Source organism: Erpetoichthys calabaricus, chromosome 4 (assembly GCF_900747795.2).
Source record: "Erpetoichthys calabaricus chromosome 4, fErpCal1.3, whole genome shotgun sequence".
Taxonomy (NCBI): domain Eukaryota; kingdom Metazoa; phylum Chordata; class Cladistia; order Polypteriformes; family Polypteridae; genus Erpetoichthys; species Erpetoichthys calabaricus.
The window spans coordinates 301,540,294-301,554,521 of NC_041397.2; the positions used below are offsets into that span (position 1 = coordinate 301,540,294).

The following is a 14,228-nucleotide window of genomic DNA, read 5'->3' on the forward strand; positions in this document are numbered from 1 at the left end:
CACCTCTACCAATGATTCATTCAAGCTGTTTCTCTAAGGTTCCTGAGCATTTTGTGTTGTGCCATTCAAGTCATCTTGGCTCAGTGTCCACTTCCAGGGAGAGAAGCCACACTACTACATCATCTCCTTTCATGTACAGATTGCCTAACTGCAGACCGATGAATATCTAAACTCTTTGAAATGACTTTGTTACCCTTTCCAGCTTTATGGAAACCAACAATTCTTGACCGTAAATCTTCTGAGATCACTTTTTTTTCCAAGTCATGGTTGCTGATGCTTCTCGTGAGTAGAAAAGTCAAAATGTTTGTCTTTTTTATAGGTTGAAGTATCTCTAAACCACACCTCCAATCTTGCACCATTGGTTGGACCCCACATTTGTCAATTCCTCACTCCAGTTAGCTTTTATGAAAGTCATCAGCCTAGGGCTTCACATACTTTTTTCTTGCCACTCTAGGAGTCACAGTCATGCACTTGCATTCTGTTTTTTTCTGGTTCTGTATAAATTAAATACTCGTGAAGCGGAGGTAAAGCTCAAGCTCTTCCATTGACTTTCTTCATGCTTTTACTCAACAGGCTACAGGGCATCCAGATACTACTAGGCTGGAATTTGAAAGTCATCATGGTGGAAACAAACCAGACCTCAACATCAGTCACAGAATTCATCATTGTTGGGTTTCCAGGTCTCCAGGATCAAGAATCTAAGATAATATTATCTGGAGTTTTGATGACACTCTATTTGCTTATTTTAGTTGGAAATCTTTTGATGATATTTATATTTTTCGCAGATGAATCAATTCACACACCAATGTACATCCTCATCTGCAGTTTAGCTTTTTTAGACATAATTGTTGTTACTGTCACAGTTCCTAAAATGGTAGCTGCCTTCATGTTTGACTTTAAGACAATCTCATATAACAGTTGTTTTACTCAGCTTTTATTCCACCACGGTATGATCATGACTGAATCCTTTCTGCTGGGCCTCATGGCTTATGACAGATTTGTTGCTATCTGTCGGCCATTGCATTACCCTAACATAATGACAAATTTGGGCGTTGTTAGAAAAATAATTTCTTGTTGGGTGGGAGGGTTTGTATGTCCATCAATTCCTCTAAGCTTAGCGCTCAGATTGACATATTGTGGACCCAATAAAATTGTCCATTGCTTTTGCGACCACGTCTCTGTGATTCGACTGGCCTGTTCTGAAACTGTCGTCAATAATTACGTGGCTCTAACTATTTCACTATCAACCTTGTTCTTTCCCCTGTTCTTCATTCTGCTCTCCTACATCAGAATTGTTAGGTCTGTTCTAAAGATTGCCAAGTCTGAGGAATGTGTCAAGGCTTTCTCCACTTGCATCACGCACATTTTTGTCATTTCTGTCTTCTTCTTAACTGCGGCCAGTGTCTACATCTCATATCGAATTCCTGGAACATCTACAGACATGAGAATCATGGCAGCGCTAATTCAAAATATACTCCCACCATTAATGAACCCCATAATCTACTGCCTGAGGACTAAAGAGATCCGGGAGAGCTTTTTGAGAACTCTGAGAAAAAATAAAATACTGTCTGTCACTTAATGTTCCGTAAACCTGTTTACTTCAGCATTAAACCATTATGTATGAGAGAGTGGCAGAAATATCACAAAGTAGTCAGAAATATTAAGGTCCTGATTACCGTAGAAATCGATTGATGGCACGCAGGGGTAACTTTATCTGTGCTTCTTATCTGTACATTAAAGCTGAATACATTCTATGTGGTCATTTTTGGATAAAGGTGCATGATGGGTCCTAGCACACTAGCAAGCTACTGTTTGTCATTTTCAGTATTGTAATGTAAATGCATAAAAGTTAAGGAAACATGGCAGTGTATGAGTAATGTAAATTATAAATAATTGAAAGCTGTAGTGGGCAAAGACAGGAGCCACTTTAAGTGGTGTATCTTCTTCTTCTGGCTGCTCCCATTTAGGGGTCACCTCAGCAGATCACCCGTCTCCATCTGTCTTTTACATCATTTTCTGCCACACAGGCTACCATCATGTCCTCCATCACCAAATCCATAAACCTCCTCTTTTGCCTTCCTCTTTAACTCTTGCCTGGCAGCTCCATCCTGAACATTCTTTTGTTGTTGTATCCCTCATCTCTCCTCTGCATATGCCCAAACCATCTCAATTTAGCCTCTCTTACTTTGTCACCAAACTGTCGTAACTGTGCTGTCCCTCTAATATACTAGCTCCTAATCCTGTCTACCCTCATTACTCTAAGCAAAAATTGTAGCATCTTCAACTTTGCTACTTCCAGCTCTGCCTCCTGTCTTTTCATCTGTTCCACCATCTCAAACCATACAACATAGCTGGTCCCACTACAGTTTTATAGACCTTCCTTTTCACTCTTATTCTTCATTCACAAATCACTCCTGCCACTCTTCTCCACCCAGTCCACCCTGCCTGCATTCTCTTCTTTCACTCTCTGCTGCTTTGGACTGTTGAACCCAAGTATTTAAATTTGTCTACCTTCACCACCTCTGCTCCTTGCAGTCGCATACTTTAACCACCTTCCCTCTCATTCACATCCATTTATGCCATCTTACACCTACTCACTTTCATTCCTCTTCTTTCCAATGTGTACCTAGACCTCTCCAAGTTCAGCTCAACCTCCTGTCTACTCTCACTACAGATCACAATGTCATCTGGAAACATCATAGTCCATGGAGACTCCTGTCTGACCTCATCTGTCAACCAGTCTATCACCGTTGCAAACAGGAAAGGGCTCAGAGCCGATCCTTGATGTAATCCCACTGTCACCTTGAACCAGGCGGCTGTCATTCCTACTGCACACCTCACTGCAGTCACACTGTCCTCATACATATCCTGCACCACCCTCACATACTTTTCTGCTTCTCCCGACTTCCTTATACAGTACAATAACTCCTCTCTTGGCATCCTGTTATATGCTTTCTTTAAGTCCACAACAACGCAGTGCAATTCCTTCTGACCCTCTCTGCACTTCTTCACCAACACTCTTAAAGCAAACAGCACATCTGTTGCACTCTTTCCTGGCATGAAACCATATTGCTGCTCACAGATCGACAACTCTCCTCTCACTCGCATCTATCACTCTTTCCCTGTTTTTCTTCATGGTGTGGCTGATCAATTTTATATCTGTGTAGTTACTGCAGCTCTGTACATCTCTGATATCTAATATACTTCTCTACTCCTCTGGCATCTTCTCACTTTTCAAGATTTTGTTAAACAGTCTAGTTAGAAACTCTATTACCGTCTGATCTACACATCTCCATGCCTCCACTGGTATATCATCCAGGGCAACTACTTTTCCACTTTGCATAGCTTTCCTCACTTCAGCCTTGCTGATCACGATTCATGATTTACTATCTCCAATTCATCAAACCTGCACTCTCTCATTTGCTACATTCATAGGTTCTTCAAAGTATTCCTTCCACCTTTTTCAGCACACTCTTCTGCTTTTCAGAAAATTTCCATCTGCATCCTTTATCACCCTGACCTGCTTCACGAGGTTCCCCGCTTGGTACCTCTGCCTGGCCAATCAGTACAAGTGCTTTTCTCCTTTTTTGTGTCCAGCTTCTCATATAGCATGACCTACGCCTTTTCCTTAGCCTTTGTCTCTTCTCTGTTCACCTTGCACCACATCTCTTTGTGTACCTGTCTGCTTTTGTCATCTCTCTGGTTATCCCAATTCTTTTTTGCTAGCCTCTTGCTCTTTATTGTTTCTTGTACTTCTTCATTCCACCACCAAGTCTCTTTGTCTTCATTCCTCTGATTAGATGTCACACCAAGCACCTCCCTAGCTCTCTCCCTTACCACTTCAGCTGTGGTGTCCCAATCACCTATCCTGTCTTCAATACCACCCAGCGCCTGTCTTATTTCCTCTCTGAATTTCACACAAGAGTCTTCCTCTTTCAGCTTCCACTACCTGATCTTTGGTTCCATTCTCGCTCTCTTCCTCTTTTTCAACCTAAAATGCATCCTGCATACCACCAATCAATGCTGTTTAGCTACACTACAGCTACTGTCTTTCACATTGCATCTCCTACATAGGACATGTCTGTGTACACCTTCCTCCACTCTTATATGTCAACCTATATCCTTCCTTCTTCTTAAAATATGTATTCGGTACAGCCATTTCCATCCTTTTTGCAAAGTCAAATGCCATCTGCCCTTCAACATTCCTCTCCCTAACACCATACCTGCCCATCACTACTGTTCACTTCACCCATAAAGGTCTGCTCCGATCACCACTATTTCTTCTTTGGGTAGGCTCTCCAACATTTCGTCTAACTCACTCCAAAAATCTTCTTTCTCCTCCATCTCACATCCCACTTGCACAGAATATGCGCTGGGGACAGTTAACATCACTCCTTCGATTTCCAACTTTATGCTGATCACTCTGTCCAGACATTCTCTTCACCTCCAAAACAGTCCTAACATACTCTTCCTTCACAATTACCCCTACCCTCTTTCTCTCCCCATCCACACAGTTTGCACCAGCCAATGCTTCTGGCCTTACTCCCTTTCCACTGGGTCTCTTGTACACACAGTACATCTACCTTTCTCCGCTCTATCATATCTGCCAGCTTCTCCCTTTACTATTCATAGTGCCAACATTCAAAGTTCCACAGTCATTCCCTTCCTTCTCTCCCTTTGTTTTTGAATCCACTTTTTCCCCCTTGTTCTCCTTTGCCTTCTTTGCCGAGCAGTAGCACAGTTTCCACCAATACTCTGCCGGACAGCAGCATTGGTGGCAGTCTATTGTTAACCTATGCCTCGACCGATCTGGTATGGACACTCTGCTTGTCATCTGCATGTTTGATTTGGCACAGGTTTTATGCTGGATGCCCTTCCTGACACAACCTTCCCCAATTTATCCATGCTTGGGACTGGCACAAAGACCACACTGTCTTGTATGACCAAGGTGGCTGGGTTGTATAGGTGTATGTCCAACAAAAATATTATTGAATTTCCATGTTTATCAATGTAATGTTAATTGGTCTTCTTAGTCATGGCTTTATTTTGATAGTCTAGGAGAAAGGATATTTTCCTTCAAAACAAAAAAAATTGAATAAACAAAACATGAAGATTTAATGATTATGTGTGATTTGTTTAACTCAATTATTATTATTCTGCATTTCCGCTTTGTCCTGAGTATAGTCGCAGGGGTCTGCTTGAACATATCCCAACTAGCACAGTGTGCAAGGTAGGGAACAAAGCCTGGACAGGGCGCCAGTCCATCGCAGGGCACACACACACCAAACACACTCTAGGGCCAATTTAGGATCACCAGTTCACCTAATCTGCATGTCTTTGAATGGGATTGTGGGAGGAAACTGGAGCACCCAGAAGCAAGCTAGCTATTGTCAAATGCAGAGGTAAGTGTCTGAAGGGCTCAGGTTGTGTTTCAATGGAATAGCTTGTCACACATTGGTAAACTACAAAATCCAAAAAAAGCAAGAATAACTCACAACTATTCAATGTTTCTGTTGTTCCACAATAATAAAGTTAACCCACTATTGAGTAAGTAATATTATGGACAGAAAGGACAAGGTAATACACTTTTATGGTATTTTATTACAAAAATTAAGGGACAGAAATAAGGTCTCTTACAACAGCTTATTGTGGAGTAACATTTGTGAATTAGACTGGATGCCCATAAAGGAACACTTCTAGAAGTAATTACTTCGTATTATAAAAGTACTCAGCTCCCTTTACTTTCAGCACTCTTTATTGTGTTGTAGATTCAATTCTGAACAGATAAATTTGCCATTTTTGCCCATCAACCTACACTCAGTAGTTCATAGTGACAACAGACAGGTTTGCAAAATGTTTAAAATTCAAAAACTGAAATCTCTCATTCATATAGTATTCAGACCCCTAATTCAGTACGGTGTAGAACATCTTTTGGAAGCAATTCCAGCTTTGAGTCTTCTTAGGTAAGTCTCTACAAGCTTTGTATATCTGGAATTGGGCAGTTAATTGGATTGGATTGGATTGAAAGTGTCTGTAAACTGCCATCTTCAGGTCTGTCCACAGATGTTCTTTGGGGATTAAGTCTGTGGTTTGGCTGGACACAAGTAGCATGATGGCGGTGCACTTAGACGCTGCGGCTATGTGCTCTCCGACTCAGAGTTTGGTTTTTCCACCCTGCCTGGTTAAATACACCAATAGCAGGCAGGACATTTTATCTATCGGCCTACGGAACTAGAGTTGCTCGATATCTGAGTTTCTCCGCGTCCGCAACATTCTGGACGACATTGCACAGAAACCGGGCTCTCCGTGGATTAAAATCCCAGCTTCGAGGACCCAGTGGTGGTGCAAAGACCGTAAAGAAAAGAGGGGGTCACACAAACCACCGCTTCCAAGCATTTTCTCCTCAAATGTGGATAATCACCAGTCACTGCTCTTCGGACGTGGAGTTTATGACAATTAAATGCAGACCCATATACCTCCCCCGTGAATTCAACGCCATACTGCTAACTGCTGTGTACATAGCACCAGATGCTAATGCTTGCATGGCTCTGGGGCTTTTGCATGACACCATCAGCCAGCAAACAGAGCAAGTATCCTGAGGCTGTCCACATAACTTCTGGGGACTTCAATCATGCAGATCTGAAAGCAATTCTCCCCAAATTCCATCAACACATAGAGTGTGCAACCAGGGGTGTAAAAAACACTGGACAAGCTGTACACAAACATCAGACAGGCCTATAGGGCTAAACCCCTAGCACACCTTGGTCAATCTGATCACATGTCCCTGCTTCTGATCCCTGCATATACCCCTCTCAGGAGACAAGCTCCCGCTATGACCAGGGCTGTTACCACATGGCCAGGGGATGCCTCTCAACAGTTGCAGGACTGCTTCCAGAGAACTGACTGGGAGGTTTTCGATCACCAGGACCTGGAGAGCCACACTACAGCAATCTTGGATTACATCAGGTTCTGCATGGACAACATCACCAGGGACAGACGCATAAGGATTTATCCCAACAGGAAGCCCTGGATGACGAGGGAGGTCCAGAGTCTGATGAAAGCCAGGAATACTGCTTTTAGGTCTGGGGATGGGGCTCTTTACAGTGCAGCCAGAGCGAACCTGAAGAGAGGCATCCGAGAGGCCAAGGAAGTGTACAGAAGAAGGATAGAGGACCATCTGAGGAGCAACAACACCAGTTAGGTGTGGCAGGGTGTCCAGCACATCACCAACTACAAATCCAGCAACTCCTCTGCCGCTGAGGGAGACGCTTCTCTGGCAGAGGAACGGCACATCTTCTTTGCCCGCTTTCAGGTGACACCAACAGCAGCTCCATCACAGCCACCTGTACACAACAGCAACATACTCACAGTGGAAGAGTGTGAGGTGAGGCGGGTGATGAGGAAGGTGAACACAAGAACCGACGATTTGGCTGGACGGGTGCTGAAAGACTGTGCGGATCATCTGGCTGGAATCTTCACTAGGATTTTCAACCAGTCCCTGTCCCAAGCCACTGTCCCATCCTGCCTCAAGTCCTCCATCATTGTTCCGCTGCTGAAAAAAACCATCACGAACAACCTGAATGACTTCCGCCCAATGGCACTCACATCTGTCATCATGAAGTGCTTTGAGAAACTCATCGCTTGCCAGCAGACCTGGACCAATTTCAATTTGCTTGCTGTAGCCACAGCTCTTCATGTTGCCCTGACCCACCTGGAGCAGCAGGGGAGTTACGTCAGACTTCTCTTTGTGGACTGCAGCTCGGCGTTTAACACCATCCTCTCACAACAACTGGTGTCCAAACTGGCAGATCTGGGACTTCCATCACTCACCTGCAGTTGGATACTGGACTTCCTGTCTGGTCGCTCCCAGAGGGTCAGGCTGGGTCCCCACACCTCCACTGCTCTCAGCCTCAACCCCCCGGGATGCTCCTCTACACCCTCTACACATATGACTGTGTCCCCATATACCCTCTACACATATGACTGTGTCCCCACGCACCACAGCAACAAGATCATAAAGTTCATGGATGACACGACGGTGGTCGGACTCATCTCAGGCAAGGAGGGTGAGCTGACATACAGGGACGATGCGGAGCAGCTGTCAGAGTGGTGCAGAATCAATAACCTGCTCCTCAACACCACAAAAACGAAGGAGCTTGTTATTGACTTTAGAAAAAACAAAACTGACATCCAGCCACTTTCATTGGCGGGGCTTGTGTGGAGAGTGTCCCGGTGTTCAGGTTTCTGGGCATTAAGCTGGGGGATGACCTGACCTGGAGCGCCAACACCAAGGAGCTGCTGAAGTAGGTGCAGCAGAGACTGTATTTTCTGAGAATCCTCAGAAAGAACCATCTCACCAAAAATCTGTTCCTTTCCTTTTATTACTGTTCCATTGAGAGTGTGCTCACGTATGGACTGTGTGTGTGGTACGGTAGCTGCACTTCCTCAGAAAGGAAAGTGCTCCACAGGGTCGTCAGGACAGCGGAGAGAACAATTGGTTGTACCCTCCTCACCCTGGAACAAATCTACACATCCGTATACTGCAAAAAAAGCAATAGACATTTCACAGGATTCATCACATCCCGGTCATTGCCTCTTCCAGCTTTTGCCATCGGGCAAGAGATACAGAGCAATGAAAACCAGGAGAAACCGCCTTAAAAACAGCTTTTATCCAAAAGCAATCATGGCCCTAAACTTAAATAAATCTACTTTCATATCATTTTCCCAATGAGCAATATAGACCTTAAGTCAACCAGTGCAATTTGTACATTTAACCAGTGCAATTTATATATATAACAAGTGCAATTTGTATATATTTGTAAAGTACTTTTATTACTATTCATTTTGTTATTTATTTTCTCTCTTCTTGTCTTTTTAACTGTTATGCCTCACACTGAGTCAACTGCACCTTCAATTTCGTTGTTGTTTTGTAAAAGTGACAATGAAAATAAAGATTTATCTCTCTCTCTCTGTCTCAATGACAGTCAGAAACTTGTCCCAAAGCCACACCAGTGTGGTCTTGGCCGTATGCTTTGGGTTATTGCTGTGCTGAAAGGTGAACCGTTGCCTCAGTCTGAGGTTGTGTGTGCTCTTGAGCAGGTTTTCTTCAAGCTCTGTTCTCTGTTTGGCTACATTGATCATTCCCTCAATTCTGACCAGCCTCCCAGTGCCTTCATCCTGATAGCATGATGCTGTCACCACCATGCTTCAAAATATAATGGTATTAGACAGGTGATGAGCAGTGCCTGTTTTTCATCAAATTGACTGCTAGAATTTTTGCTCAAAAAGTCCAATTCACATCATATCAGACTAGAGAATCTAGAGAGTCCAAGCAGGCTGTCATTTGCCTTTTACTCAAGAGTAGCATCCAACCGGGCCCTCTGCCATAAACTCCTGATTAACACTAGAATTACCAGAGCCTAAGAAAAAACTTGTAGATCCAGCCCACCTTAAATCCGTTCGCACCTCTCCGTTAGCATCTTTTGTCCTGTAAATGTGCCAATAAAGACAAGCAGTCAAGCAGCCTGCTATTCCATCCCCCCACAGCTGTAGAACGTGCACAAAGTTCTCCCAGCTCATGCCTTGATTGATTATCTGGGAGTGAAGTGCTGGAGTTTTAGAATGGAAATAATAGATCGTTATTTGGAACACATGCATTTCATGTGTGTTCCATTTCTACAATAATCTGTGTAAACACATCGTTAAAACAGAAACGTTTTTCATATTTTAGTAGTAAATGACAAAATGTTGGCATAAACTATATAATGTGTGAAGCCTGCAGTCCAAAGATCAAATAACCACTTTCACAAAAGGTTCAAGGATGATGCAACAGCTTCCATGGCGTAGTGGTAAGATTTGCTGACTTGTAATCAAGAGCCCCCCATTCGATCCCATCTGCCTCCTATATTTGCCGTTTTCAGTAGTGAGCCACTCTTATTGTTAATATTATACAGTAAACACATACATTTGGTTTGTGTCCATAACAGACGGTGTACATTTATAGTACTTGTGAAAGTTACCGTTTTATTTTCACTTTTATTTTTTTAGTCACAATCACAATACATACTACCATCACCCCCACCCAGGGATCTGATGCTGATAGTTTTTATTTGAAACTGGGAATAACTGTAGATGTGAGTGGTGTTTTGAGGCAATGGAACTGGACATTCTCTGATCTGGAGGGATAAAAGCTGGCACATAAAGGCTGGTGAATCTGCCTTCTTCGTATCTCACCATCACTTGATTTTTTTTTAATTCAGTTTTATTGAGTGTTCCTGCTCACGCTGAATTAGTATGCACCTTATGGTCCATGATGTAAAAAAAAACAAAAAAAAAAACAAAACAGAGACATAGTTATATATGATATTTGGAATTATTCATTTTATGACCTGTATAGTACATTTCAGAAAGCATTGTGGCACGGATGCAACATTATTCATATTATTCATATTCATTCGCATTACATCTTGCATTTGTAATTAGTGGCCACATGTTTTTTCTTCCCCCCGATCTTGTCAATCTCCACGTTGCTGTATTTTGTTTCTTTTGTACTTCAGAACATGCAGAGAAAAGAATAGTACAGAGCAGTAAGTTCAGCGCAATCATCAAATTCAAATGTTAACAGTTCACACACACGTAAGGACCGTCTTTCCTACATTTATGACATGTGTACCTGTTGCAATGCGCAAACTTCTCTCCATGCTGTGGTTTCTATTACACACTTGAAAGAAAGAGACGATATATGTGACATTTTGAAGAAATAATTTTATGACCTGAATGGTACCAATCAGAAAACATCATCGCACTAATGCAATATTATTTGAAAATGAATAGCATCAGATCGGGTATGAATTTATGCTGGCGCTGTTACTTAGGGTCAGATCAGGAGGGGCGGGGTGAGGTGGGGGGGTACAGCGTGATCGTAATCAATTGTGCACGTTCTGCAGCTGTGGGGGGATAGAATAGTAGGCTGCTTGCTGCTTGTCTTTATCGGCACATTTACAGGACAAAAGACGCTGACGGAGAGGTGCGAATGGATTTAAGGTGGGCCGGATCTACAAGTTTTTTCATAGGCTCTGGTAATTCTAGTATTAACAGAGTGCTGTTTAGATGGTTGTCCTAATGACTGGTTCGTCCATCTCAGCAGAAAACTTCTAAAGCTTTGCCTGAGTGACCATTGGGTTCTCGGTCATCTCCTTCACTAAGCTTCTTCTTGTCCAGTTATGCAGTTTAGCCAAATGGCCAATTCTAGGAAGAATCCTGTTGGTTCCAAACGTTATTCCATTTCACAATTATTGAATGTAATGTGCTTTTGGGATCACACAAAGCTTTATAAATAGTTTTGTTCCCTTAGCCTGATCCATACCTCACCACAGTTTGATCCTGTAGGCCTAAAGTAAGTCCCTTTGACTTCATGTCTTGGTTTTTGTTCTGACATACAGTACACACATGCTTTTCTAAATGATCAATGCCCAATCAATTCAGTTTGCCACAGGTGAACTCCAAACAAGTTCTAGACATATCTCAAGGATAAGCAAAGCAAACAAGATGCACCTGACAAAAATTTGGAGTGCCAAAGCAAAGAGTCTCAATACTCACACGAAGGAGAGCTTTCAGTTTTTGGTTTTTACTAAATTTGCAAACCTTATTGAAAACATGTTTTCACTTTGTCTTTACAGTTTATTGAGTGGATTGACGATGAAAATAGCACATTTATCCAACTGAAATTAAATCTAAAGCACAATAAAGTGTGCAGAAAATGGTGGGGTCTGAAAAACGTTCTGAATACACTGTATATACTTGCTAAGTTTAATGTAAATACATATAGTATATGCTACATAAACTAAACATATTTTGCATAAATGCACAATGTGGGATCAGAATCTAAAAAGGACACTTTATGAAAAGGCCTATGGATCATACAGTGGACTCTATTATGTATTACCAGGCAGTGTACAGAGCCGATTATGAAGGCTAACAGAATGTCAGGTTATGTAGACCAATGTGCATACTACAAGTTAACTGCGGTATTGTGATGTCAACATCCAGAGTGTTTACAATCTTTTCTGAATTATAAAGGTAGATGAATTGAGGATGACATTTAATACATCCGGCGGCACGGTGGCGCAGTGGTAGCGCTGCTGCCTCGCAGTTAGGAGACCCGGGTTCGCTTCCCAGGTCCACCCTGCGTGGAGTTTGCATGTTCTCCCCGTGTCTGTGTGGGTTTCCTCCGGGCGCTCCGGTTTCCTCCCACAGTCCAAAGACATGCAGGTTAGGTGGATTGGCAATCCTAAATTGGCCCTAGTGCGTGCTTGGTGTGTGGGTGTGTTTGTGTGTGTCCTGCAGTGGGTTGGCACCCTGCCTGGGATTGGTTCCCTGCCTTGTGCCCTGTGTTGGCTGGGATTGGCTCCAGCAGACCCCCGTGACCCTGTGTTTGGATTCAGCGGGTTGGAAAATGGATGGATGGATTTAATACATCCACAGCGCAGTATGAATGTTTTGTAATGCCTTTTGGTTTAGCCAATTCTCCAGTGGCTTTTCAAAATTTTATTGGTTGTATTTTAAGAGATTTATTTGCTGTTTTGGGTTTTGTTTTACATAGATAGGTAAGGAATTTTGATTATAAAGGAGCATGCAGACCAAAAAGAGGAGAATTTATGCCACAACAAAGCCATTTAAAAGGGTTCATTTAAGATGATTAGGGTAGAAGGGCTTTGAATTTTTCTTAAGTACTCAGGTGTACTTCCAAATACTGTTGCCACATCTAACACTTCTATTTAAAGCTTTTTTTTCACTCAGTTCTTAGCTTAGACATTGTTTAACACTAGAATCCCTGAAGCCTATGAAAAAACTTCCTACGCACCTCTCCATTAGCGTCTTTTGTTTTGCAAATGTGTCGATCAGCACAAGCAGTAAGCAGCCTGCAATCTCATCCCCCCAACGCTGGAGCTGAGTCCGTCACAAAATTCTCAGAACTCAGGTCTCTTTATCTGGCAGTGAGGTGCCTGGAGTTGTATAGGGTAAATAATATATTGTTGTTTGGAATACATACATTTCATGTGTGTTCCGTGTCTACAACAATCTGTGTACTGTAAGTGTAGGATGACAGGAACTGCTGAACACATACCTAAAACAGAAAATTTTTCCATGTTATACTAATAATGACGTGAAGTGTATAATGTGTGAAGACTTTAGTCCAAATATCAAATGAACACGTGCACTTTTATTCATGAATATAACCAAAGAAAAAAAAATCATTCAATTTACATGTTGCTGTCAATGAGTTAAAAACCCAAGCTCAAATGTCAATCGACAGGAAGTTGATCTGTATTCTTGGATGGTGCAGAGGTAAGAACTGCTGCTTTATAACCCAAAGGTTCCGGGTTCAAGTCCGGGCGTGCCATGTTTTGAATAGTAAGCTGTTGTTATTATTACTATAATATAATAAAGACATACATTTGATTTGAGTTGGTAATACCCGGTGTAACTTTTGGCTACTTGTAAAAGTTAGCGCCAGTTTTTTTATTATTCAGTTTTATTCTGTCAGTGATGTTCACGTGGTACAACCAACTTACCTCTCCCTCTCTGAGTTGATGGTGTCCTTATTAGAGCGCATCAGGTGTATGCACTTTTGCATCCCCTTACGGGGATTGAACTTCAGATGTCAACTCCTGAGTGAAGCCTCTGATGCTGCGCTATAGCAGCTGGTTCGCTTATTTGGCAGGGTAAAGATCAGAGTATTACATTCTTTTTAGTCTGAATCGCAGTATGATTATTAAGTGGTTATCTACCAGGTAACACTTAAGCTTGGTCGGCCAGTTTGCAAACATCTGCCATGTCCTCTCAGTTGCGAGAAGAATATATATACAGTATATATATATATATATATATATATATATATATATATATATATATATATATATATATATATATATATATATCCATCCATCCATCCATCCATATTATATATATATATGAATCCAAACACAGGGTCACGGGATATATATATATATATATATATATATATAAGGAGAGAATGCACAAAAATATACAGTTGAGGGAATTCCTTGTGTAATGTTTGGCGACTGAGTAGTCTTGAAAGACTGATTCAATGGTCGACGCTCTAAAAATAAACATTTGACAACCAGAGTTTTCCTTCGGAATTCTTTTATGGAAGGATGACAAGAAATTAGATACAGAAAGTAAGTGGAAATTATCCTGAGGGAAGT

At 42.0% G+C, this 14,228-nt stretch overlaps 1 protein-coding gene across 1 annotated transcript; it reads left to right on the forward strand.

Moving 5' to 3' along the window:
* Positions 1–577: 577 nt before the first annotated feature.
* Positions 578–1,579, forward strand: LOC127527575 (olfactory receptor 6N1-like). The gene has a single exon (XM_051926680.1). The coding sequence runs from the start codon at positions 620–622 to the stop codon at positions 1,577–1,579; it is 960 nt and encodes a 319-aa protein (XP_051782640.1). The 5' UTR covers positions 578–619.
* The last annotated feature ends 12,649 nt before the right edge of the window (positions 1,580–14,228 follow it).